At 46.4% G+C, this 25,064-nt stretch overlaps 1 protein-coding gene and 1 pseudogene across 9 annotated transcripts; one reads left to right on the top strand and one right to left on the bottom strand.

Annotated features, from left to right (window-relative positions):
- The first annotated feature begins 6,433 nt into the window (after positions 1–6,433).
- LOC103052327 (uncharacterized) lies at positions 6,434–9,667 on the top strand (annotated as a pseudogene). The gene is made up of 2 exons (XR_015793647.1): positions 6,434–6,699; positions 8,540–9,667. The product of XR_015793647.1 is annotated as an uncharacterized LOC103052327 (transcript).
- A 3,476-nt stretch (positions 9,668–13,143) lies between these two features.
- LOC148213915 (uncharacterized) lies at positions 13,144–23,066 on the bottom strand. Of its 8 annotated transcripts, none has more exons than XM_088129727.1 (5): positions 22,844–23,066; positions 18,956–19,060; positions 16,768–17,264; positions 15,154–15,288; positions 13,144–14,290 (listed from the first exon to the last, which is right to left on the bottom strand). In XM_088129727.1, the coding sequence occupies exons 3-5, from the start codon at positions 17,261–17,263 to the stop codon at positions 13,980–13,982; spliced, it is 942 nt and encodes a 313-aa protein (XP_087985853.1). In that variant the 5' UTR covers position 17,264; positions 18,956–19,060; positions 22,844–23,066; the 3' UTR covers positions 13,144–13,979. The 8 variants fall into 8 exon arrangements, with proteins under 8 accessions (XP_087985853.1, XP_087985854.1, XP_087985848.1 ...); XM_088129728.1 differs by having other exon boundaries at positions 22,854–23,066; XM_088129722.1 differs by having other exon boundaries at positions 16,768–17,285; positions 22,844–23,065.
- Between the last annotated feature and the right edge of the window lie 1,998 nt (positions 23,067–25,064).

Genomic DNA, 25,064 nt, shown 5'->3' with positions numbered 1-25,064 from the left:
CCAGAGCTCATTTACTGGTTGGAAAGGGAAGAACTAAGTGATCGATGCATCCAGGAAAAAGAGAAATTGGGTGCGATAGTTGTTGAGATGGGCTTGTGAAAAGAAGGAACTTGGCTCAGTGACAGGCAGTGGGTCTTTCTGCAGAAGCATCTGACAGAAATGTAAGATATTACTGATAGTTTGGTGTCGTGGTTAAAGGCATCAGGCTAGAAACCAGGAGGCTGTGAGTCCTAGTCCTGCCCTTGGCATGAAACCAGCTAAGTGACCTTGGGCCAGTCATTCTCTCTCAAGCCTGGGAAGAAAGAGGCAAGGGCAAACCATTTCCGACAATCTTACCAAGAAAACTGCAGGGACTAGGCCAGGCAGTCACCAGGAGTCAAGACTGACTCAAAGACACCCCCCATATTTTATATATATTTAAAAGTTTAAGCCAGGCAGAACTTTAGACTGAAAAGTCGTGCACATCTTTCCTTCTTTTTAAGAACGGCCCATCACACCAGGGGTACGGAATCAGCGAGCTCCTGAATGGTGACGCTCTACAGCCCTCGTCAGTCAGTCACGCTGGGTTGCTGGGAGCTGTAGATCAGCAGCAACTGGAGGTTCACAAGTTCCCCATCTGCGATAGAGGCAGCAGAGAGAAAGAAACGGAAAGAAAGTGTTTTTCCGGCTGGCTTTTGGCGTGCGATGCCCATTCCCATTTAACCTTTTTTGCAAAGTTGAGATAAGTGTTTTCTTTCCTCCCACCCACCCCCCTCTTTGGCCCAAGCATGCATTTCACAACCAGCTTGACGCTTCTGAGAACTGTGTTAATCTATGATAGCAAAACAAAAAACAGAAGCAGTAGCCTTTTCTGGCTAACAAATTAAAAGGCTTGTGCAATTAGACAATCATGCTTGTATAATTATAGAATGCAATTATACATTTATAATTATGTAATTAGGCAGGCATTATTATAGAGCGGTATAATTACATAACAGTACAAGTACACAATATAGGAAATGAAATTAACCTTGGAATCAGGAAGAGTCTGGGAGTGCTTCTTCCCAAGAACAAATTTTATGAAAAGGCCATATTGTTTGGCTGCTTTCGGCATCTCTTTCGTGGCCAGAGAAACAAGGAGCGGAAATAGGTGTAATAGAGTTCATGTATATATAAGGAAGAGCTTCAGCAATATTTGCACAACAGTGGATCAGGGTACCCACAGAGGCTGGGGCTCTCCATCTCTGGCAGTTTTAAGAAGAAGTTGAACACCCACCTCTCCTGGTTGGTTTAACTGGTTTCTCTGCACGCTGCAGCGGGTTGGACTAAATGATTCCTGTGGTCATTTCCATCTCCATGATGTTATACTTTGGGGAGGGGGGGAAGTTGGGGAATTTGCAGGGGGAGGAATCTGGAATAAAAACCTCTGCAGAGAGAACAGTTTAGGACAGTGTTTCTCAATGCCACCGTTCTTTAATGCCATTAAAGAGGTGTGGGGAATTCTGGGAGCTGAAGTCCACAGATCTTAAAATTGCTGAGGTTAAGAAACACCGTTTTAGAACAATCGTTTCTGCACTTTTGGGGGTCTTCCTTGGCGAGATTGCTGAAGTTGCCGCAGAAGCAGCATTCAACCAAGAAATTAGAGTGAGACGACAAGGCTAGGAGCTGATTGGAGGGAGATTTTGCCCAAAGAACTACACCTTCCATGCCAGGAGGGAGAAGTTTCATACCTCTTGCCCTGCTTTTTTCTTACAGCAGTTGTGAGGCTGTGATTCACTGTACATTTTGTTCCACAGTTCCAAGCAGGCCCCAAAATTGAAAGTCCCAAGTACTCTAGATTTGGCCTTGCAACCTTGGTCTCGATTTTTGCCTTTGACCTGCTCTGGTTTCCACTGTTAGGGGCCAGGAGGTGATGGTGGATGGTCAGGAGTAGTGAGGAGGAAGGGTGTTTAGGTTCCTCCTCCCCATTACAACTATTGGGGGGGGGCAGGGGCTACAGGAGCAGAATATCTGACTTCCATTAAGGGGGGCTAAGCTGGCCAGCACTAATCGAGAAGGGATCTTGGAAGCATGGTGGATCAAGAATAAAGTCTCCCCCAAGAAGCTCAAGTCTTGATGGACTACGTCCAGGTAGTTATCTTGGCAACAATATTTGACCTCCTTTGGCTTTCTTTTCTTTTCCTTCCTAGCTGTGGGATTTCTGTGGTCTCCCTTCCAAGCAGGTCCAACTCTGCTTCACTTTTGGAGAGCAGCCAAAGTTGATTCTTGGCGGAAAGTGTAATGAACAGGTCAGCCCAGAATGCAGTTGCTGTGAAAGATAAGAGGCCTGGCCTTGCGCTGTGCAGTTCTCATCACCACACTGAAAAACAGCAGGGCAGAGCTGGGAAAGACGCAGAGGAGGGCAACCAAAACGATTGGAGATTTAGAATAACTTTTCTCTCTGTCTTTTGCAGTTTTCCAACCTGGGCATCTGCCATGGTTCAGACCCCAGAGTTCTCAGCAACGGCTGTGCTGGCTGGGGAATTCTGGGAGTCGAAGTTTACATACTGTGAGAAAGAACTTTTAAGTTCCAAAGAGTTGAGACAAAGATCCAACGAAGCAGCAAGGCATTTATTGAAAGAGTACGTTGTTGCAACAGCAAGTAGACACACCCCGTGATAAGATACATGCACTTTTTATTCTCTAAGCCCGAGCAGAAAGACCCTCCTCCGTTTCCCCGTTGGTTGGGTACTCAGGAGTTTACAACCTACCCGATACGCCTAATACAACTCCCGGAAGTCTCGCCTCAGTTTACATCTCCCACTACTCAAATTTTAAGCCTCCCCCAGCCCGTATTTATAGCCGTTTTTAGCAATAGCAGTGAGTGTGTTCAGTGAGGCGGTTTTAGGCCTAGTGCAACTATTACCACAAAACCGGCTCAGGTCGGTTCTTCAGCTCTCTATTCCGAGGCTCCTTTAACCGCCTGCACTAGTTTCCTACCACATCGCCACATCCTTTATATGTTAGCTCTTTTACTTATTTTAAGCAAGTTAGTAGAAAGCCATACTACTTTATGCTAAGAACCCCCTAAACAATTGAGGACTAGTAACTTGATTGTATCACTACATACATTCTGCTTAGAAAGGCAGGGGGTCTGGAAGATCCCCTTTTCACTACTAGTTGCTCATTATGGTTTATTTTAAAACATATACTGTCAAATTAGTTTGCCTGCAAAAACGACATTTTGTCATCTCTCACACATACCAAGAAGTTGCCAAGACTGGAAAACACGTAAAGTTTTAATTCTGCATAGAATTGTTGAAGTAGCAGATTGTAATGCTTGAATTGAAAAAAAAAACTTAGGGCTTCTTACAGGCTTGGAACCAATATGGTGTCACGATTACAGTGGCATTTTCCAATTTGTGTGATTTTGACATACGGACTTCGGCTCCCAGAAATTTCAGCAATAACTGGTGGCTGGGGAATTCTGGGAGTTGAAATTCACACCCCTGGCCATTGCTCATGTTGGAATAATCTGACTTAAACAAAGCAAACAAGATGAAAGACAACATTTTTAAAAAAATGCATGGTATTGGAAGTGTGAGGTTTTCTGTAGGAATTCAGGGTTACCCATTCATTCTAAATGTGGAGAAATTCAGGACCAATAAAAATCATCCTTTACGCCAAAAAGAATGAAAGTGCGGAATTCACTGCCATCTGCTAAGAAGACACCCGCCAGTTAGCTGGTTTTAAAAGAGGGCTGGACAGATTCAAGACAGGATTGGGCAATTAACGGTTTCAAGTGTTGATGAGTATCTCCTGTAAACAGCATGTCTGTAAAATAGAAATACCGGCTGCCGGAAGACAGAATGCAAGAGATCTTCTGCCCTGCTTCCTGTTTCTGAGCCTGAATGCATCCAATTGTTCACTGGGAGACTGACCAGATAGACTTTTTGCCCGATCCAGCTGGACTTTTTTAGGTTCTTCTCCTGGGGGAGTAAATAGACTGTTTTTCTCTCCCCAAACTGTTTATAGGGGCTGGCGGGGCAGTTCTTCCCTAGAAGGAGGAAGGCTGGATCTTATCTAGCTCAACTGGCACCATTCTGAGGTATCTGCATCCAGGGAATTTGATAAGTCCATAGCTAGTTAAAAAATCCAAAGCCAAGAACCAGAGTTGCTACCAGCTTTTGTCATCAGTTAGCTGTCTCCATGAGTGCCCACCAGGAGACACAAGTGACATCGTGTCATGACGTCATCACGCACAAGGCGCAAATGATGTAATTTACATGATGCAAATCATTTAAAAGCCCTCTTTTTACCTTTAACAGACCTGGTCCTTTCCCAGAAGTTTTGTGGCCACTCTTCTGATTCAAACATCCAGAGACCAAGGAGCTGGAGCTGCTCCTGGTGCATACTTGTCCATGCACAGACACAGATTGCTCAGTTATTTATTTATTCCTTTAGAATTGTTTGCCGCCCAGAATTACTTGGTAGAGATGGGCAGCTTAAATAAATAAATAAGCAAACAAGCAAGCTGCGCATGGAGCAAGCGTAATTTGCGGAAAGGGCCTTGGCATAACGGCAGCCCGGATTTCTCTGCTGTTCATTAAAGCAGACTGTCTTGTTCTTCTGTGAGAGTCTGGAAAAAACCCGGCTGCTTTGAAGAGGTGTATTCACTTTAATGAGTGGATTCCTTAAGGCAGGTGCAATCCACTCATTATTGGGTTTTTTAGGCCAACATTGATGCCTGAAAAACAACTACTGAACTGATTTAAAAAACATCTCAGAGACTACTAGGAAAGGGACAGGTTATAAATAACCAAAAGACAAAGACAAATATGTACATATAAAATTTTATAAAACTATGGCACAATATCAAGATTACACCAGGAGCGTCCACAAAATGCGATCAAAGAGTCAAGATGGCAACCACAACAAGGGGACTGAAGCTCCACCTATTTTTTTACGTGAAACAAAGAGCATCTCCGAAAACCTGCCAGCTTCCCCATCCAGACAGCTCACAACTGACTTAAATTGTGTCCACTCTATTTCCTTCCTTTGTAAATGTTGATGGTTGGCTCTCCTTTCTGGCTTCTTAAGTTTTCATTTGTTTGAGTGATTTTACCAGTTAATTATACCACCCACTTTCATGTCTCATAGTCGCCAGAATTTTGCATACGAATGCCCTCATTTTCTGGGTACATTTCCACTCTTAAAGGCAACAGTAAAAAAAGAAAATCTCTCTCACAGGATGCCATGTTAAAAAAAAAAAATACAGGGCAATTCTGTCCCTTGCTTCCTTCAGAACTGATCCCACCGAATTCAGTGGGACTAATTTCTTTTCAGGAGTAAATGCCATTGATGTTAGTGGCCGCAGGGACCAGTTTTATACAACAACCCTGCTAGGTAGATCTGGCAGAGACAGTGAAGGGGAAGAGATGATGCTAAGACACTTGAATCAATGCCATCACCCACGGCCCAGCTCAAGCAAACTTTTACATTCTCTCCCTACAGATTCGCATACATAGAGGCTGTACAGGGCAATCTCCAATTTCATTAGCAATGGCAGAGAAATGGCATCTGAGGAAATGTTACCCTGTCATTAAGTCATCACAGCTTTTAATGGAATTTCATGAGTATGAATAATGTTTTTATGGCCAGACAGCTCTTCCCTTGTATTAACAGCTAGCAGGTTGTTCCTCCTTTCCTTTCCCCTTCCCTTTCTCCTTCATTTAAAGCAGTGTTGTCCAAACTTGGCCACTTTAAGATGAGTGGACTTCAACTCCCAGAATTCCCCAGCAAGCCATGGCTGGCTGGGGAATTCTGGGAGTTGAGGTCCACTCTTCTTAAAGTGGCCAAGTTTGGACAACACTGCCCTAAACCTTAACCAGGGTTTGCAAATCACAGTGGTTCGGTTCACGCAACATCGAGGCCATAAACAAACCACATCGTTGTTACGTACCTCCTGCCTTGGCTATCAATTGATTTTATAGGTTTGAGGTTTGATCTATATACGACTAAAACTCTCGTTTCTATAACCCTCAGCTGGGTGAAACTGTAGTCTTAGCGCAACCATTTCTGAACCAAGGCACCTCAAATGGGCTAACTTAGAGAATGTAAGAACTCGTGACTCCCGCGGGGTTGAAATTTGGGGGACTTGCGGCTGCTTCCTCCAGCGCTGCGGTGTAGCGGCCAGCCCAGGTCACGTGATCGTCACGGGCGCTCCCCTCCCCTCCCGCTCTCTTTCCCGCCTCCTCTGTCCCCTGCGCCCAACCGGTGGGGCAAGGCCAGACGGGCGAGCGGCGATTGGCTGCTTTGCCAAGGAGGCAGGAAGTTTAAGTCTCTTAATGGCAGTTGGCGGTGAGGGAAGGCGCAGGGAGGGGTCGGATGCGTGCTGGCGAGGTAGGCCTGGCTGGGGGGGTGCCGGTGGTCGAGGGTGGGGCCCTTGGGGACACGCCGGACTGGGGAGCGGGGCTGCAGCCTCACCGGGGCTATCCCGAGAGTCGTGAGGGGAGGGCAAATGGCGCAAGCCTGTATTTTATGTGGGAGGAAAGGAAGGGAGGAACATGAAAAGGTACTAATTTTACAACAACAACTTATTAGGTTGCTCCATCATAACCCCGTAGCCCAGGAAAATAACTATTTTCTGGAATTGCAGAACAGGCAACATAATAATGAGACTTATGTGGACATTCAAGATGCCGCCTCGTCTCAACGGGGGGAAATGATGAACGTGAAAAGGTACTGGTAATTGCCAATAAAAGTATTAACAATTACTAAAAAAATAAAATTGCTAAGCTAACAAGTTTTTCAAGTGGAAAGCTACTAGGAAAAAGCTCAGTTGAAATATTGCAAAAGAATGCTTGCTAAAGGCTACCCAGACATATCCTGGGACAAGGCGCACAGGAGGAAGTAAGCATTGCGATTGAAGAAATTGCTAGAACAAGACATATATGGAAAATGTGGGCTAGTGGAGTCATTAAGATGATCTGTGTAGTCAAAATATGTGAAATGTTGCTAATTGTTACAAAATATTGGCAGAACCAGCAGTTAGAGATTCCCATATAAGGAAAGGTCACACTGTGACCACAGGGAGTTGAGTTCGTGGTAATTGTACTGTAAATGACCCCTGAACAAGGTGGTTACACAAGCTTTGAGAGATCTCTTTGTGTCCTTTCTCTGTGCAGAATAAAGTTTGCTTCCATCTCCACTTCGGGGTGTTTCTTTGGGTGTTTAGCACACTGGGACCAGACCCAGACTTGGGCTGAGACCATGGGAGGGAGGGAGGGAGGGAGGAAGGAAGGAAGGAAGTGGGAGGGAAGGGAGAGAGAGGGAGGAAGATTTTCCATTTTCTTGGAATTTATTTATTTTTAGGATTGTTTTTATGTTGTATTTTAATGAATTTTTATCTTCTTGTAAACCACCCAGAGTCGTTTCATGAGATGGGTGGTGACAAATTTGATAAATTTAATAAAATAAATAAAAGTGGGAAGGAGGGAGAAAAGGGAGAGTGAGGGAAGAAGTGAGATGGAGGGAGGAAGAAAGGAAGAGAGAGGAGAGGAAGGAGGGAAGGAAGGAAGAGGGAGGGAGCGAGGGAAGGGAAGTGAGAGGGAAGGAGTGAAGGGAGAGAGAGGAAAGAAGAGGGAGGAAGGATTTCTGATAGCTTCCCACTAGCAAAGTCAATGGGGAAGCCTGCAGCAAGTTGCAAGTCACTCATATTCCTACTGCTTTTTTGCATTTTCTCTGTTGAGTAGGGAAATATCTCTGAAACAATGACCCAAGGGGTCACGGGTTGTCTAGTGAGTACTAACACTACCTTTATTGTAAGGTTACAGCAACAGAATGTTCAGTCTGAAAGTACCTCTCGTGGCAGGAGATTTGTACTATGAGACTTGCAAGATTGATATCAACCTTCCAAGTAGTTCAGACAGGAAACATGACCAGATTACCTAATTCTACTTTATCGTAAGGCTATATTAACAGAATCTTGGAAGTCTCAAAGTACAAATCTCCCACAATCTCCTTTACAGCTTGAGAAGCTAGGGTGGATCTCTTCTGAGACTCTTGTTCCGCCCATTATGCAGCTGCAGGCTAAGACATCTCTTATCTGACCATTCCCTAGGCAGCATCTCTTTGCCCTGTTTCTCAAAGTCTTTCTCACATACCATCACGCCTGCATTTTGTAACCAAGTGTTGATGGGGAAGCAGCTGAAGGCAACTGATCGGAGTAGAAGACAGTATGGAAGCATCTTTTGAGAAGTCTCCCTTCCCTTAGATTTTTTTTTTAACTGCAGTGGGAGGATACTAGCTGATGGCACCTCCATAATTCATATGATGTTTCTCCTAAGCATCATTCAGCCTACTTTCCGAGCTTCTTCATCCTATTGGACAAGAACCAAGGAGGAAGGGTTAGACTAAGTGAACAGCACAGAAGTTTGCCTCCTAGGGTTGTGGGGGCTCCGTCACTGGACATTTTGTCTAGGATGTTCTGAGGACACCTTCCCTGGGCAGGGGGTTGGACTGGAAGACCTTCAAGGTCTCTTCCGATGCTAAGGTGTTGTGATTCTTTTTCTTCTATCAGCAGGAAAAAGATTGTGACCAAAGATTTGCCTGCAAATCAACGATCAACAGACAGTAGAAATTCAGTGCAAGTGAGAAGCTGCCAGAAAGCATGGAGGGTGGGAAACTATTGGATCCACTGTCAGACCCCACCAGCCCTCCAGAAAACCACAGAGGACAAAAAACCCATGCATGCTCAGAGTGTGGGGAATCCTTTGCCCACCAGTCCCTCCTTTTGATCCACAGAAAGGTCCATGTGGGAACTGAATCCAGTCAAGGTTTGGAGTGTCAAAAATCCTTTTCTGGAGTGTGGGGCATTGCAAAACATCTCAGAAGCCACACCAGACTGAAATCCTACAAATGTGTGGAGTGTGACTTACGCTTTGGTCAAAAGTCAGAGCTGCTTAGACATCAGCAAATCCACACTGGAGAGAAACCTTATCAATGTCTAGAGTGTGGGAAGTCATTTAATGAAAAATCGGTCCTTAAGAATCATGAGAGGCTTCACACAGGAGAGAAGCCTTACAAGTGCTGGCAGTGTGGGAAGTGCTTTGCTCAGCATTCACAGCTTTGGGTCCATGAGAAGGTTCACACGGGAATAACATCTTATAAATGCCTTGAGTGTGGAAAATGTTACACTCGCAGTTCATCTCTTCGGAGCCATGAAAAAACCCACAGAGGGGAGAAAAACAAAAAGTGCCTAGAATGTGGGAAATGTTTTCCCACAAAAGCAAACCTGACGCGACATCAGAGAATCCACACCGGAGACAAACCCTATGAATGCCCAGAATGTGAGAAACGATTTGTGGATTCTTCTGAACTTCACAGACACCAGAAGGGGCACAAAGGAGAGCAGCCCTATAAATGTGGGGAGTGTGGGAAAAGTTTTATGACGCCAGGAGTGGTTCGGATTCATCAGCGAATCCACACGGGGGAGAGACCATACAAGTGTGTGGAATGTGGGAAATGCTTTTCCCAAAAACAACATCTTGGAACACATCAGAGGGTCCATACAGGAGTGAAGCCATACAGATGCATAGAATGTGGGAAATCTTTTGCTCAAAAGGGAGGACTTTGGCAGCATCAGAAAACTCACACAGGGGAAAAGCCATATCGATGCAATGAATGTGGAACATTTTTTCGTACAAGATCAGCCCTTAGAAGTCATATGAAAATTCACACAGGGGAAAAAAATTACAAATGTTTCGACTGTGGGAGAGCATTTGCTCATTCATCATCCCTTAGAGTTCACAGCCTAATCCATACAGGAGAGAAGCCCCATAAATGTTTGGAGTGCAATAAATGTTTTTCCAGGAAAGGAACTCTTTTGAAGCATCAAAGAATTCATACCGGAGAAAAACCTTACCAGTGTCTAGAGTGTGGGAAATCTTTTCCTTACAAAGAATGTCTTAGAATCCACGAGAGGCTTCACACAGGAGAGAAGCCCTACAAGTGTGTAGAGTGTGAGAAAGCTTTTCGTTGTAAATCAACGCTAAAAAAGCATCATCGAGTCCATATCGGAGATAAAACCCTTCAGTTGTGAACAACGTGGGAAGCATTTTTCTCAAAAGTCACACCTTTATGTTCACTGGGAACTTCACATGGTGACAGAAGGGAAAGTTTGGTGTGGGGAAATGTATTTCAAATAACCTTAAAAACCTTCAGAGAAGCCACGATGAAGCAAACATGCATAAAGATTGGGAGTGTGAGAATGCTTTGTACACAAAGCAGCATTAGTGACTTACCAGAGTGTTTACACAAGAGAAAAGAGTTACAAGAGTGTGGGGAGTGTAAATAATGTTTTGTAGAGTAATCAAACATTGATGAACCCTGGAGCGTTCACAAACGGTAATTGTAGAAATGCTCAGAACGTTGAAAAATATTGATGTCAGGGAGACCTCTGGAACCCATAAAGAATCTGCAAGAAAAAGAAATTGAGTGCTTGGAGCGTGGGAAATGTTTTTCTGGAATGTGTATCTTGGTCTTTTCAAGAAACACAAGGGAGTTCATAGTTCTAGGAAAGTGAGGAAAATTTCCCATTCTTATTTTATCAGAGCATTATTTGGAAGACTGGAGGAGAGCACATTTCCATGTTATAAAAATAGTCAGGATTGTTTCCAGGGGCATGGACTGGAGAGGGTCAAAAAAGTCAAGATGGCAGCCATACTGTGCAGTCAAAGCCCTGCTGCTTTTTAGATGTGTGTGGGGTGCCTGTGAAAAGGGACAGGGCTTCAATTGTGCACAGATGGCTGCCATCTTGACTTTTTTGCCTCCTTCCCCACCTGGACACTTCTGACTCTGGGTCCTGGGTTGAATTGCAAGAGGGTAGATTTTGGATGAACATTAGGAGAAATGTCTTGACTATTTGGATGAACCACTGCTCGTTCTCAAGGGGTGCCCAGCTCTCTGTTGCAGAATGTGTTCAAACAGAGCCCAGATAACCAATTATATGTAAGGATAATTTGTAATTTATAAAATTTATAAAATATAAATTTCAGATGTCACACAGCTTCAACTCGTGCCTTGACAGGAAAGATCATCGTTGGCTACATGTGCCTGACACACTCATGATTAACTAAACTATGGTTTACTTAGCACAGGGTGTTTCATGTGACCTGAAATTCAGCTAATGTGAGGCTAGAATGTGTGCAATATTCTTGGTATTCTTTACTGTAATATTCCACTAATATACATATAAAAAATTACGTTTAAATTTTTTCTTGCCAATTTCAAGTTGGAACCAGTTACCATATTTTCCATAGAAATATGACTTCAAATAGTGTGAATTTGAATAATGCAACCTTTTCGTGGATTCATTAACCGCACTAATCGAAACCTATCTGTATCTCCTCCCTTGCCCTTAACCATGGTTAATTCTTTTTCTGCTCTGTCCTCCATAATGTTGTCCTTAGTTGTCCTCGTTTTGAAGTGGTGTTTTCCCTCTTGCTCCAGTAGACATACCTTTGATGACGTCCTTGCAGATGTGCTCAGATGCTGGGAACTGCCCAACTCCTGTTGGCTACTTTAGGCTGATGCGGGCATGTTCCCACCCGCTGCAAGCACGGGGCGAGGCTCTTGGTGAGGATTTTGATCTGGGCGCCTGGGTTCCACAGAGGCATTGGCTAGCCTGATGCTTGTCAAGTCTCATGCAGGGTCTTTCTCAATATGGATTTAATGCCCTTCGGAAAGAAGGCTAGTCCTGTGCTCTACAGAAGGTCAACTGAAACTGGGAAAAGAGCCAGGTTCTGCCAGTTACGTGCTGCTAGTTCTGTCACTGCCATTTGTGTTGCAAGCTTTCAGCTCCTCCTGCCAACAGGGGGTTTATCCTCTTTCCTGTTTTTGGTCCCTCAGCTATGGAAGCTCCCTGGGAGACTCTGGGTAGTCTCCCCTTTTCAGTCCAAGCAACAGAGTGGGTAGTGATAAAGATGCTGGACTAGGAATGTGGAGATCTGGGTTCTGGTCCCCCTTCAGCCACGGAGGTTGCCCACATACAGCTCGAGTGCAGACACACAGATGAAATGTTACTACTTATTTGCATTGTCGGGAAAGCCATTCATTCAATTTACATGGCTGCCCCTCTTGTAAAACACAACTCGGGGGGGGGGCGCTCACAACAACAATAAAGCTAAAAACAAGATAACCAAAAGAACCAGGTGCCTGATCCACCATCACCAATCCATCCAGTTCCAACCTCGCCTTATCCCAGTGCCTGGGGGAAAAGCTAGCCCTTTATAGCTTTCCTGAAGGCTCAAAGGGGTGGGGTGGGGGTGCAGGATCCCCTGGGAAAGGATGTTCCACAGGGCAGGGGCTGCTACTGAAAAGCAAGCTTCCTGGGTCCTGCTAGATGGCAAAACGTAAGGGTCAGGATCTGGATTAATTATAATCAATTTTATAACTGAATGTCTCAGCTGATCATTGCAAGTGAGCAAAGGCAGTATCAGCTACACTGACCTTGGACAAGTTCTGGTCTCAAACCTGTATTTGAATTGTTACGTTTCTCCTCCTCCTTGAACTCGGGATGACTTTCATAAAGATGCACACTCCTCAGAGATGCATGTTTGTGTATATGGACATAGGCATGCCTACGTACATCCATATGCATGATGACCATTCTCAATCAACTCTGTCTTATCTGTGTATTACTTCTACTCTGCGATGGTTTAGCAGTATTCCCAGGACAATAGCACCAGACTCTTTCTCCTCTCAGTGGCTAAGCTACAATATTTGTATTGCCCACATTAGAACAAGCATGAGATATGGGTTGCTCCCCAGATCTGTCTTTCCTGTCCTGTGGTGATTTGGAGAGGACCAATCCAAAGAGTGTGAAACTCTGAAGAAAACCATCCACGCCTGTGGTCCTCAGAGACACCACTCAATTTAAAGTTCTCATGATGGAAGGTCACATAACCACTGCACCAGTGACTATTACACATCACTGTAAGACATGAAGAAATCTGAATTAAAATCTCCCAGGAATTAAATATTTACTATCCAGTTAAGAGGGAACACCAACAGAGTCTTCTAGCAGTTACCAAAAAAAGGTAGCTGTAGATTGCTGGTACTGGCACTCTGAAGTATATACATTAGTGGTTGGTTCCAACTGTGAAAGATGAAACAGACAAGATGTCGGACACAGAAGCTGCCTTTATTAAGACAGTCAAAGCACTTTCCCACCCCCATTCCTGAGGGTTAGATACAAAGGTCATGGGTCAAGGCTATAGGAACCCAAGGCTTAATGTTCCTATGAAATCCATTCCTTGACCAACAGCCACAGTTTAGCTCAGGAACAGATAAGTTCCACGTCAACTGATGGTGGAACAAGAAGCTCGATGCACTGAGAGAACGGGCTTTTTGGCCAGAGCTGGTGTCTCTTGGTTCCTAGGTCCTTGTCAGCGTGTTTGGCATGACCCCCAGGGAATACCACACAGGTATCCAATCCAGTATCCTTTCTGGACTGGACAAGCATCATTCTTGATGTTCCACTGTGGTGAAAGAGGATAACCTACAAGCAGGCTTCTTGGATGACTGAAGAAACACATCCCTCTTGACTCCTTGGTGTTTCTAGTAGAGTGGGGCTGATGTGGTTATGGGGCAGTTATCCTGAACTGGCAAGAGCAATCACTGTAGTGGCAAAACACGGATCATGCAGGCTGAATGGAGGCATATTAAGGACTGGAGGTCTTTCGGGCACTGGTGGTGCAGGTGGTGTACTCTACCCCTTGGCTTCCACACCCCTTGTCTTCAGATGCACCAGAGTCCACTTGCAGCAGTTCTTGTGGTAATCGTGACCTTTGTTGAGTGCTGTGTTGAACGCAGGAGTCTTAGGCTTAGTCAAACTGATGAATGAGTCTCTGGAGCAATGTGGCGGTGGCTCCTTGGGGTCACCAGCTTGGCCAGCAGAGCAGACCCACAGTGCTGACAGATGGGAAGTGCTGTTCCAGAACCAGGGAGGGCACAGAGGACTACTTTGCCAGTCCATTCAGTACCCGGTCCAGAACCCGCGTGGAGTTCTGGGTTGCCTCACACAATGCTGCAATCTGTTGGCGCATTTGCAGACGGCCCTTTGCATCATCTCGCAACTCCTGGATGAATGCTGTGATACACTGACGCTCAGCAGCCAACTCCCGGAGAAGCTCCCGCTGGTTTCGTTCTGAGTGCATCATCACTCTCTCCATCATGCGCTCAATGTGGGGTACTCTCCGTTTCTTCATCCGCAGCAAGGCCAGCCTGGATGCCGGAGACAGCGTGGCAAGCCCTGGGATGGCCCGTGGTCCTACAAGAAAGAGGATGGAAATGGGACCATAAGTGAGACAGAACTTAAGTCACCATAAAGTAGACTGGAGGTAGAAGCAGTGGCCTTTAGGGAGGCATCAATGCGCGGGAGGGCAATTCAAGCATCAGGAATGTTGGCAAATTGGGAGGCACAGAAGTGGCATTCAGCCCCTCTGGGTTGGTTAAGTAGAGCTGTACCCGATCACTCCCTGAATTGTGTGTTACTTACATGGTCCTCATTTAAGTTGTGTTACTTACATGGTCCTCATTTACAGATGTGTATCATGGAAGGGTTGGGTGGGGAGGTAGATCTGCGTTTGCATGTTATGATGCATGTCATGTAAAAGGACAGCCAGGACAGCCGTACAAATATGTGGTTGCTTAACTATCAGGTCTTTGTGCGTGAATCAAAGCACAAACTTTGATAACTCGGCCTCAGTTATCTACTGTTCACTCTGGATCACTGTCCCCATCGCTCTCAGTCCCCATGTAAGCAAAGTTGCCAGAATGAGCTGAGCATCAACAGTGTACTCTGAGTGCTCCACACACCCCTCCCAGGGCTGGTTTTGCACTGCAGGACAGGACCATACTGTTAGCCCTGTGAGGTATTCCAGACAAGAAGCACAACCGGGAGTACCAGCTCTGTCTTTATTGTAAGGTTGCATTAACAGAATCTTGCAAGACTGAAAGTCTTTCTCCCTACCTCTTCTTTTACTCTCTGGAAAACTAGGGAGGGTCCCCTCTGAAATGTTTCCCACATCCTCCCTCCTCCTGTGGGCTGAGATACCTTTTACATGCTGGCTGTCCCATCTGCAGCGCTCCCTCCTGTCTCCCAGGGTCATTCCCACAGACCATTACACTTACCTCCAGCACTGCTGGGTGGCACCTGCTGTGCACAATCAAAATCTTGCAGCTGTGCAGCCATGTCCTCCTCCTCGTCCTCCGACCCCTCTGGCGCATCCCTCCGTGTTTCCTTCTTGCAGAAGCTGCTCTCCAGTTCTGTAAGAATTGGAGAGGGAACAGGGTTGCACTGGGCATCATGCTTTCGGGGAGTTTTGCACAAGAACATTCACGCACCAGAAAGCAAAGTGGAATATTTTCTCCCCACCAGCCCCCCTAATCCCCTCTCCTGGATATGCAGTGCTATCCCAGCTGTCTTGTGCCCTTTTCTTAGACTGGCAGGCCCATTTCCAGTTCAAACCAGGTCACCTTTTTAATTTGCTAAGACTGGGGTGGGACAGAGAAGGGAATAGAGAAGGCTGGAAGAACAGATGATGCAGTAGGCAATCTTGTGACATGCCATTTTTCTATTTAATTGCTTTTTAAATCATGCAAATGTAATATCAAATTAATAGAAGTAGGGGGATCTTGGCAGGCTTCTGGGGAAGTCCCCTGGTATCTTTGTGCCAGTAAGTTTACATACAGGTAGTCCTTGCTTACCAACAGTAATTGGGACCAGGAACTCTGTCGCTAAACAAGGCAACCATAAGGCACAATGTCACATGACCATGCCAACTTAAAATGCTGGTTCCTTGGGTGAATCCCGCACAGTCACAGCGTCCCACGGTCATGTGATTACCATTTGTGACCTCCTGCCAGCTCCCCCATTGGCTTTGCTTGTTGGAAGCTGGAGGTGAAAGTCCAAATGGTGATCACATGACCACAGGATGCTGTGATGTTGTAATTGTGCCTGAATTGTGATCATGTGACCACAGGGACATTGTGATGGCCACAACTATGAGAACCCATCGTAGGTACCCCTTGTTCAGTGCCAATGTAACTTCAAATGGTCGCTGAATGAGTGGACGTTAAATGAGGACTACCTGTACTCATTATCCAACATTCCAGTGCTACAGGATATACTTTGTAATTTTAAATGTATTTTTCAAAAAGCCAAGTTATTAAATCTTTGTATTAAATGTTACCTAGGCCTTCCTCTAATATGTGGATGAACAGAGGTGTCCTTGGGTGGGGGGTAAAAAAGTCAAGACGGCAGCCAAAGCCCCATCTCTTTTTTACACGATGCTTTGATGACATGGTTGTGGCCGCCATCTTGACTTTTTTTTTTTTTTTACCCTTTCCTCACAGGCACCCATGTGGATGGATATCATACAGACAAGTGAATGGGAGGCAACATTCTACCCCCACCCCAACCCCAGGGTGCCATTATCCTTGTACAACAATGGCAAGTGATTATTGGCCCATGAGATGGGTGAGGCCCACCAATCCCTTGAAGGTGCTTTGTTATGAATCCACTTCCCACCTGTGTCCTTTCATCAAGAAAGGCGGGAAAAGGACAGGTAGTGAGAGGTAGGACTGCACTGATACTTGGGAGCTACGTGCCTGCCAAGCTCCCACCCACTTCACCCGCCCAGCACCTGAGGGACAGCAGCAGCGTCCAACTGCTCAGTCCCAACTCATGTCATGGTTTCGCGGCCTGGCTCCAGGGCTGAATTTCCACCCCCATTGCTGTCCTACCAGTGGGAGCCTGTTCAAGGTAGTCTCCTAGGCCAGCAGGGCGTGGGGCACCCAGCTCTGCCTCACGAGCTAAGTTAGACCCAGGAGATGGGGCAGTGTAGGCCGTTGGGCCCTGTCCGACGGCCATCCCTTCTGCTGCACTGCTGCGTACTACCCGTTTAGGCGTCATGCTGGCATCCCCCTGGAGAATGCGGTGCAATTGCGGGTAGAACGGGCACACCACCGGGGCATTTCCGGATTTCGCGTTGTGGGCCACAACCCGCTTGTACTCCAGACGAAGCGTCTTTGTCTTTGTCCGGCACTCTGTGGCTGAGCGATGATATCCGTGCCCGCGTAATTCCTCTGCAATTTTCTCAAATATGTCTATGTTGCGGTGGCTGAACCGCAGCTCCTGCTGGATCTTCGCCTCGCCCCAGATTTCCAGCAGCGCAATCGTCTCCGCCCTTTTCCACGTGCTCCCCCGTCGACACTTTGTGGGCTTTCCGGGGTGGCTCATGCTGAGGAAGGAGGACAATGGCCTGTACAAAGATGGAATGTGATGGGAAGATGGTGCAACATGCCCCGAAGCCACAAGGGAGGGCAAACAAGCAAGTCCCACCCCAGGATTAATGCTGCCAGGGAATGGCGGTGCTGGCAGGGAGCGGCCAAGGAGGCCTGTTCACATCACTGAGAACAGCGAGCAAACAACCACGGAGAACGCGTGCTACAGTGAAATCACCTGGCATCATTCCATTGTGACTGACCCAGCCACAGCAACAACGGCCATCCCCCTGGCTATCAGTGCTGCCAAACCGGAATGGGCAAGACCTGGGAGTGAGCCGTCAAGGAGCGCAATTCTGACCTGATGGTCAACAGCACCAAGAAGCAGCCATTAGATGCAATTGTAATTGGCCTGGTGATAATCAGCATTTGTGCAATAGCACATTGGGCCACCTAGGCTGGAATGGAATAGGAGAAATGGCATCCCCCCATCCCCCCCCATGCACACATACCAAGGGAAACATAAATAACTGCAGTAGCTGGGGGACTGTAACTGCAAGATTCTGGTTTTGGAACATGGACTGTTCGGGGTGGCAACTGTAGTGCTTATATGCACAGTAGAAAAAGTACAGCCATATGAAATATCTTCTTGGCGGAACCAGGAGAAAATTGGTAATGCAGTCGCTGGTGACAGAACCAGTAAGACACAGCTGGAACCACCTGGCTTTTTTTCTCAATTTAAATCAACCTGTGCAGCGTAGATCTAATGCTCTTTCAAAAAAGCACTAAATCCGTGTTAGAAAAAAACAGTCTAGTGCTCTTTTAAAAGAGTACTAAACCTGCGTGTATAAGCTGCCTATGTAAGGTTAAATGGACAGAGGCCTCTATGGAAGCCAGGTACGCTGCAGCCCAGGGCAGCATGGCCACGGAGGACAGTGGCCAGGGACCAGAGGGGAGAAGGTGGGCACCCAGCAGCCTAAAATGGCCCATAGCAACAGGGCAGAGGCCAGCCTTACTGCATCATCAATCATGTTATCAGTGAGGTGTCCTAAATTGGGTCCACAGCAAAATTCATACTGGAAGAAGAGGGGGGAAAGACTAGTAAACCTGTACCAGTTAAAGATGACACTAGTTGCCTCCACTGTGGGGTGGAGATGGTATAAGGGCACCATCATGAGGACATGGTATTAAAAAACAGCCAGTGAGCTATGCCCAGTCCATAGTTAGAAGGACGTGAAGATGAGCCTTATGCTGGCAAAGGTTCCAGGCACCTATTCTCAACAAAGATTGTTGCTGTTGTGTGTAAAAGCATTCATGCCACTGAAACAAATGCTTTGCTTTACATTTTGTACCGTGTTCCGTGGGAGGGTTGCAAAATGGGGTTGGGGGTTCCCTGCAATCCACGGGATAATCCACAAAGCATAGCTACTGCTGACTTCAGATTTTGTAGGAACTTTGGAAGGGCCAGGAAGAGCCTCCTACTTTGGGGACGAACAGCTCAAGAGGGGAAAAAATGAGACGCGCATACTGAATCTGACAAGGTTATCTAAGGTCAGCTTCCAGTTTGGAAATGAGGATGGAGTAAGAAAGAAGGACAGAGTGGCTGAGTTAGTGGGAAAAGTCTCTTGAGAGAAGGGATCACTTGCCATTTTCCAACAGGAGTGCAGAGCTCCCCAACCGAGTCTTTATCACGCCCTCATCCTCTTACCTGAGTTGGTGTCTGATTCTGTTCCACCTGAGGGCCAGGTAGCCAACAATCTTCCCTTTGATCCAGCTGACAGGTCAGGTCAGGGGTGGGACCTGGAGATCTGGCCTGAGAAAGGTGGGAGAGCAGGAAACATCAGTAGGAATTCTTAAATTTACCCAGATCGTAACAATCCAGTCATACGTCTTCATGGCTATGGCCAGAGGTAACCTTCATTCCTTTGTGGTGGAGAACTCCTTAGGATGGAGGCTGTGTGGTTTAGATAACTTCTGCCCTAGTAGGACTGGGGCCTAACCCAACTCTCCTCCTCCTACCATGCCCAAGTCCCTGTCCCCGTTTTAAGGATCCTGTCTTCTTTCATCTTCAACCAGGATACTGAAACGTTCAGATATCCATGCTTCATTACATGACACAGAACAATACTGTTCAACATCTGCCCTATATTGCTTCAGGGAGGGGCCTGGAAGGCAGAACTCGCTGAGCTGCAAATCCCGAGTTACGAGGAGCTTACACCATTCCCTCCTCCTTTCTCCACAACAACCCTATAAGGTAGGTTGATCTGAGAGAGAAGGACTGGCCAAGGACACCCTGGGGAGCTTCTGTGGGTGAGGGGGGACCAAAATCTGGGCCTCATCCCTCTTAGCCCAGCACCTTTCCCACTACCCTAACCTCAGTCCTAGTCCAGCCCTTCCCTCTAGGGCTGGGAGGGAGGGAGTCTCCCAGGGAGTCTCCATGTCAGAAGGGAGTCCAGCATCTTCAGCAGGAGCCCACACTGGCTCTCTACTGCAGTTCAGCAACATTTTATAGCCCAGAATGCCCATTTGTTTTACCTCTTCAGACCTCGTCCAGTACTTTCAACTACAGGTAGTCCTCAGGTTACGATGGCCAGTGGGACCAGGATTGCCGTAGCTAAGCGATGCAGTCATAGAGGGTGACGTCTCAAGACTGCATCACTTAGCAACAACAATCCTGGCAGTCCCTGTTGCCGTCGTAATCCCAAGATGTGCTGGTTGTTAAGCGGGAAGTGACGGGAGTCTCAGGTAAGGAGCGTGGGGATGCCACGGGGGGTGGGAGAGGCCGGTGCAGGCCACATGTGAGGCCTGGGAGGCCCAGTGGAGGCTGCGCATGGGTGCGGGGGGGTGCTGCGGGTGGCAGCAACTTACCAGATTGACTTGTGACCTTCCCTGCCGGCTTCCCCGTTGATTTTGCTTGTGGAAAGCCAGCAGGGAAGGTCGCAAATGGTGATTTGCGGCTTCCTGCGACATTGTAATCGCGAGCTGGGCACCCAAATGCCTGGATCGCAATCACGTGACTGGGGGGTGCTGTGATGGCTGGAACTTTGAGGATCGGTAGTACATCCATTTTTTCACCACCTCTTTGAACGGTTGCTGAACAAATGGATGTAAGCTGAGGACTACCTGTGGAGATTACAGCAATCAAACCAGCTACTTTCTGTACACAAAATAGATTCTGCTGAGCTACAGCTTCACGCTTGACATTCCCTGGTTAGCAGCTTCATGAGTTCAGAAAACCAAGTTCCAGATTCTCCCTCCGATGGATCCAATTAAAAACAATTCATTCCTTGACCTTTCTGGCAATTATGTGTTTTTATTCCATGCCTCCTTGCCAAGACTTTTGAAGCCATTTAAAAAGCCAAAAGAAAACAGAATTAAAAACTATGAGAGGGCTTGAAAAGGCCTCTTGTCCAAAATCTTGAAGAGTTGGGCTCAGTGGCTAAAATTTGCAGTTACTACTCCCACAAACTCCGAAAATCATACTCCTGAAACTTGGCAGAAAAACACTCAATTCCGGCGGCCTCATTATCTGCCAGTTTGTGGCAAGAAATGCAGGAAAATGTGTGGGAAGCATGAAATATGTAGGCTTAGTAAAGTGAAGTCCCCTTTGCACTGAGTGTGGCTGCTGGTGACTTCATGAACACATCCCTGTGGTTTTCTTGGAAAAAAAACAAAACTATTTTGTTATTGCCTTCTTGGGAAAATCTTTTTTAACTTCCTGGACTAGCCTACTGTGCTATCAATTCCTGCTGGTCTCCCATCCAAATTCAGAGACTAAGAGAGGTTCACATGCTGCTGCTGCTGCTGCTGCTGCTGCCGCCGCCGCCGCCTGGACACTCCCCTCTTAACAGCTAAGAGAATAGCTTGAGTCTTACTAAAATTGTTAAATCCTGTTCCTTCTGCTCAGGTGGAAGGCCTGAGAATAAACTACCAAACAGAGGAACTACTCTTTTGATGGCACCTTCTTTCCCAGGTGAATTCCACGCCCCCCATTCCAATAACACAATTCCCTCACCTTAAAGTATTTCCCAAGCAAGGAAAACCTTTTTATCCAGTTTCTGGATGTTCCCCAATCTTTGCCAGGTTCCCTTTCTCAGTCCTTCCCTTATTTTAAAAACACTAAAAAACCACATGAATGTAACATTTATGGCAGTACATTTTGCCCCCAAGTACCCACAACCCAATCCCTTTTTAACATGGTACGCAATAGTTAAACCAAGGGGAACTGCAATCAAACATTGCAAGTGTGGATTGCTCCCATTCAAAAATCTTGCAGCTAGCTAGCCAGCCAGCCAGCATTCCTCCTCTCAAAATGTGCCATTTAATTCCCTCTCCAGATTATTACATTTCTCTGTCACCTGGAAGTCACAGCACCTGGACTTGGCAGGATTGGCCCTGATTAGTAGTTGAGACAGGAGACCATCAGAGGCTGCAGACTGGAAAGCCGAAAAAAGCCTCTCCGAGGAAAGTGTTGGCAAATCACATCCTTAACACTACTCTAGGATCGCGCAGTTAAGAAAATTATGCAGACGTGTCCAACTGTAGTTCCCAGGAATTGAGTTCAACTGAAGAGGATCTTTACCTTGATTTGGGATGCAAAATTCCCTACAACCCCTAGAGAGCAGCAAAGGATTTTTAGCCTGTCTTTACTGCCATCTGACAGTGATCTTAATTATTGCAGCCCAGATCTGATCTTTAATCTTTAAATTAAATCAGCCTTTAATCTGCTTGGCTCCGCTGAGTATACAGGAGTCAGAACTCCGTGCTTTTTTTGTCTGGGAATATTACAGGTAGATGATTTTGCTTGTTTCTTTGCTCGCACTCATTTGGCAACCAATTTTGGAATTCAACTGGGCCTTTCTTCTGAACATAGCGGAGCCATTTCAGCTGCTTATGTCTCAGTAGTAAGGGGAGTTTATTTTATTATATGCTTATAACTGACTGCAGCACGGACATAGAATAAAATAACTGACACAATACCATTCATCATAACATCATACCATAAAATAAGGAGCCTCGAAACTAAAGTTCATGATCTATATTAACGTTAACCTCTATACATTCAAAGTAGCAGGAACGAATTCATTTATTTTAAAGCAACTTTACAGGGGCCCACGAAAAAGAAGCATGCTTAGTGCTTTTTAACAAGTTTAAAAGTTTAAAAAAGCGTAAGCGACATGGAGACTCACATCAATCTTAGCAACTTAATTCAACTTGAAAGAACGTTCCCTGTTTGCAGCACTAATAGCCCGAATGTCATCCACCCGATCTTTCGGCAGAGCGTGGCTACCAACAGCAGAGCACTTGGATAGGGACCCCGGGGGTCTTCCAATCGTGACAGTTTTACCCTTGGCAGCAATTGTTTGCAGGAGTTGCGAACAAGTTCGCCCAAAACCGTCCCTTCTCCTCGCCCGCTCCTGCTCTGCGCCACTTGAAGCGAGGGCAGAGGCTGAAAGCGTTTGGGCTCCTTCCCTGCTCCCTCCGCCCCAGCTTCTCCCTCTGACCGCGGCAGAAGCGCCTGCGTGCCCAAAGGGTCGTCCAGCCCTGATTCGAGCAGCTCAGCATCTTCCCCCACCCTCGCGCTCCCCCTGCTCACCAATATTCACCCCGGGCAGGCGGCGGCGGCGGCGGCGGCAGCGGCTGCTAATGCACGAACCGTCTCCGACGGACGCCGCTGCGAGGGAGCGAGCGCCTCCCTGCCGCCTTAGCAAGAGCGCGGGTTCAGCCCCCACCGCCGCCTCCCGCCCCTACCTCGCCTTTTCATCCAAGAAAATATCACCTCCAGAAGGAGGGAAAGGGACAGGAAGCCCACTTGGATGCCGGGACTGGTAGTTCTCCTCGTCGCCCACGGCCAGGCTCAAAGGATGCTGGGAGATGTAGGCGTCGAGCCAGTTGCGCGAGCCGCTGTTCTGCGCGTGTTGCGGGGTGGGGGTGGGAGGGGGGGTGTTCACGCAGAAAGGGAGCCGTTAAAAAAAAAAAAAATAATGGGCGAGAAAGAAGAGCGTTTTGGCAGATGCAGCTTCCCAGAGAGAGAGGAGAAAAGCGGTTCCAAACCTCCTTTGAGTCCATCGAAGTGGTCAACAGAGGAAGCTTGCAGAATAGGAGGAAAATTTGTATTTCAAGGGCAAAATTCATTTGCCCAGAAGGAAAAAAAAATGACACGTTCAGAGCCAAATTCGACCCTGAGGACTATTTAACCAGGTTTGCCAGTTGCTCTGCATTTCAAAAATCTGTAATGTTTCCTTCTAAATTAATAAACAATGCAGGTTGATCTCTCTCTCTTTTCCTTCCTTCCTTCCTTCCTTCCCTCCCTCCCTCCCTTCCCACTCACTGCGCTGAAGCTGCCCCATCCTTTTTATATTTTAAGAAAACTTTAGGGGAGTGAAGTTGAATGAATGAATGAATGAATGAATGAGAGTTTGATTGGGGAGCTGATCCAGGAAGTCTGGGAGAAACTGGTGCCTCCAGGTAATATACGGTACCCCAGAGTTACTCACATACCCAATATTTCAAGTCTGTTCTGATTGCAGGAGCAGTTAGTTGCAAAGCCTAGTGAAACATGGTTAATCCCAAAAGAATGAGCAGCGTCAGAGCTGGTTAGCTCCAGAATGACAGACCACGAGAAAATCCCAGGGTGGTAGATGAAACTAGACTGATAAATAAAATTAAAAAAAGTCAGTTGCAAACCACTTCCATCTTGCTGCCAAGATACCTGCAGATCTCTTCATATAGTTACCAAGAATCAATACACAGCTGATATTACGGAACTCCCTGCCTCATGAAATCTGAAATTCCAATCCGCTCCTACTTTGTTAAGCTTCAGGAAATGATTAGAACCAGAATGGTTTAAAGGGGCCTTTGATTTATAGTGGCTGACACTGTTTTATTGCTTTGAGGTTGACTGTCTGATGATTTTTATCTGTGGTTTGATTGGGGGGAAGCAAATAACAATTATGGTTATGTATCTAGAATTATAGCATGGACATTTTAATTATGATTGTAACTGATTGAAAATCCCTTGATTGAGATCAGCAAAACAAACCCTTTTTTAATCAATCAATAAATCAATCAATCCGGGTGACAGAGGCAAAAAATATAAATGGTTTCTTGTTAAGTCCATACCAAGAAAGGCAACAGAAAGAAAGTTGCATCTCCCCAGGATATAGACTAATATAGATATATGCGTCATACTTATATACCCCTTACTCCAGTCTTGCTCAGCATGGGGGTCTCTACTTAAATTGGGCCAGTAATTCAACAGGTTGGCTGGCTGGGAAATTGGACTTGTAGAAAGCTGGATGTTAGGTCCCCAAAGAGGACTGATTTAAAAGAAAATCCCATTTGTACTTTCCAGGAAATGGATACTGAATTACAGCCTCCCGCCTTCCCACTTAATTTTTACTACTAAGATATAATTCCTCCTGAAATCCGTGGGTCTAAAATCGCAGTTTATCTGGGGAAGGAATGCAAACTTGATCTTTTTGAACGCAGAGCCAGATTTTCTAGCAATGCTGCCTTCTGGTCCTAATTCCCCATGAAGACATGGCAAATTGACAGTGGTGTCTGCAGGTGGGTGAGTGGGTGTCAAAAAAGTCAAGATGGAGTTCAAGTCAAAGCCCCGCCCCTTTTATGTGCACTGTGGTTGTGATGCATGTAAAAAGAAGGCTAGGCTTTAGTTCTGTCCATCATCTTGATATTTTTGACCCCCACCCACCCTAGCTGACCCCCCCCCACTCCCTGCTCACAAAATGAATACTGGGGATAGAGAGCATAAGATCTCCCCCCCTGCTCCCAGAAACATTCCTGTGATTTAAGGG

This window comes from Python bivittatus, unplaced genomic scaffold (genome assembly GCF_059951505.1).
Source record: "Python bivittatus isolate LINGU-HERP-01145 unplaced genomic scaffold, Pbiv_v1 ctg000810_np1212, whole genome shotgun sequence".
In the NCBI taxonomy this organism is placed as follows: Eukaryota; Metazoa; Chordata; class Lepidosauria; order Squamata; family Pythonidae; genus Python; species Python bivittatus.
This window is presented reverse-complemented; position numbering and strand designations above follow the sequence as displayed.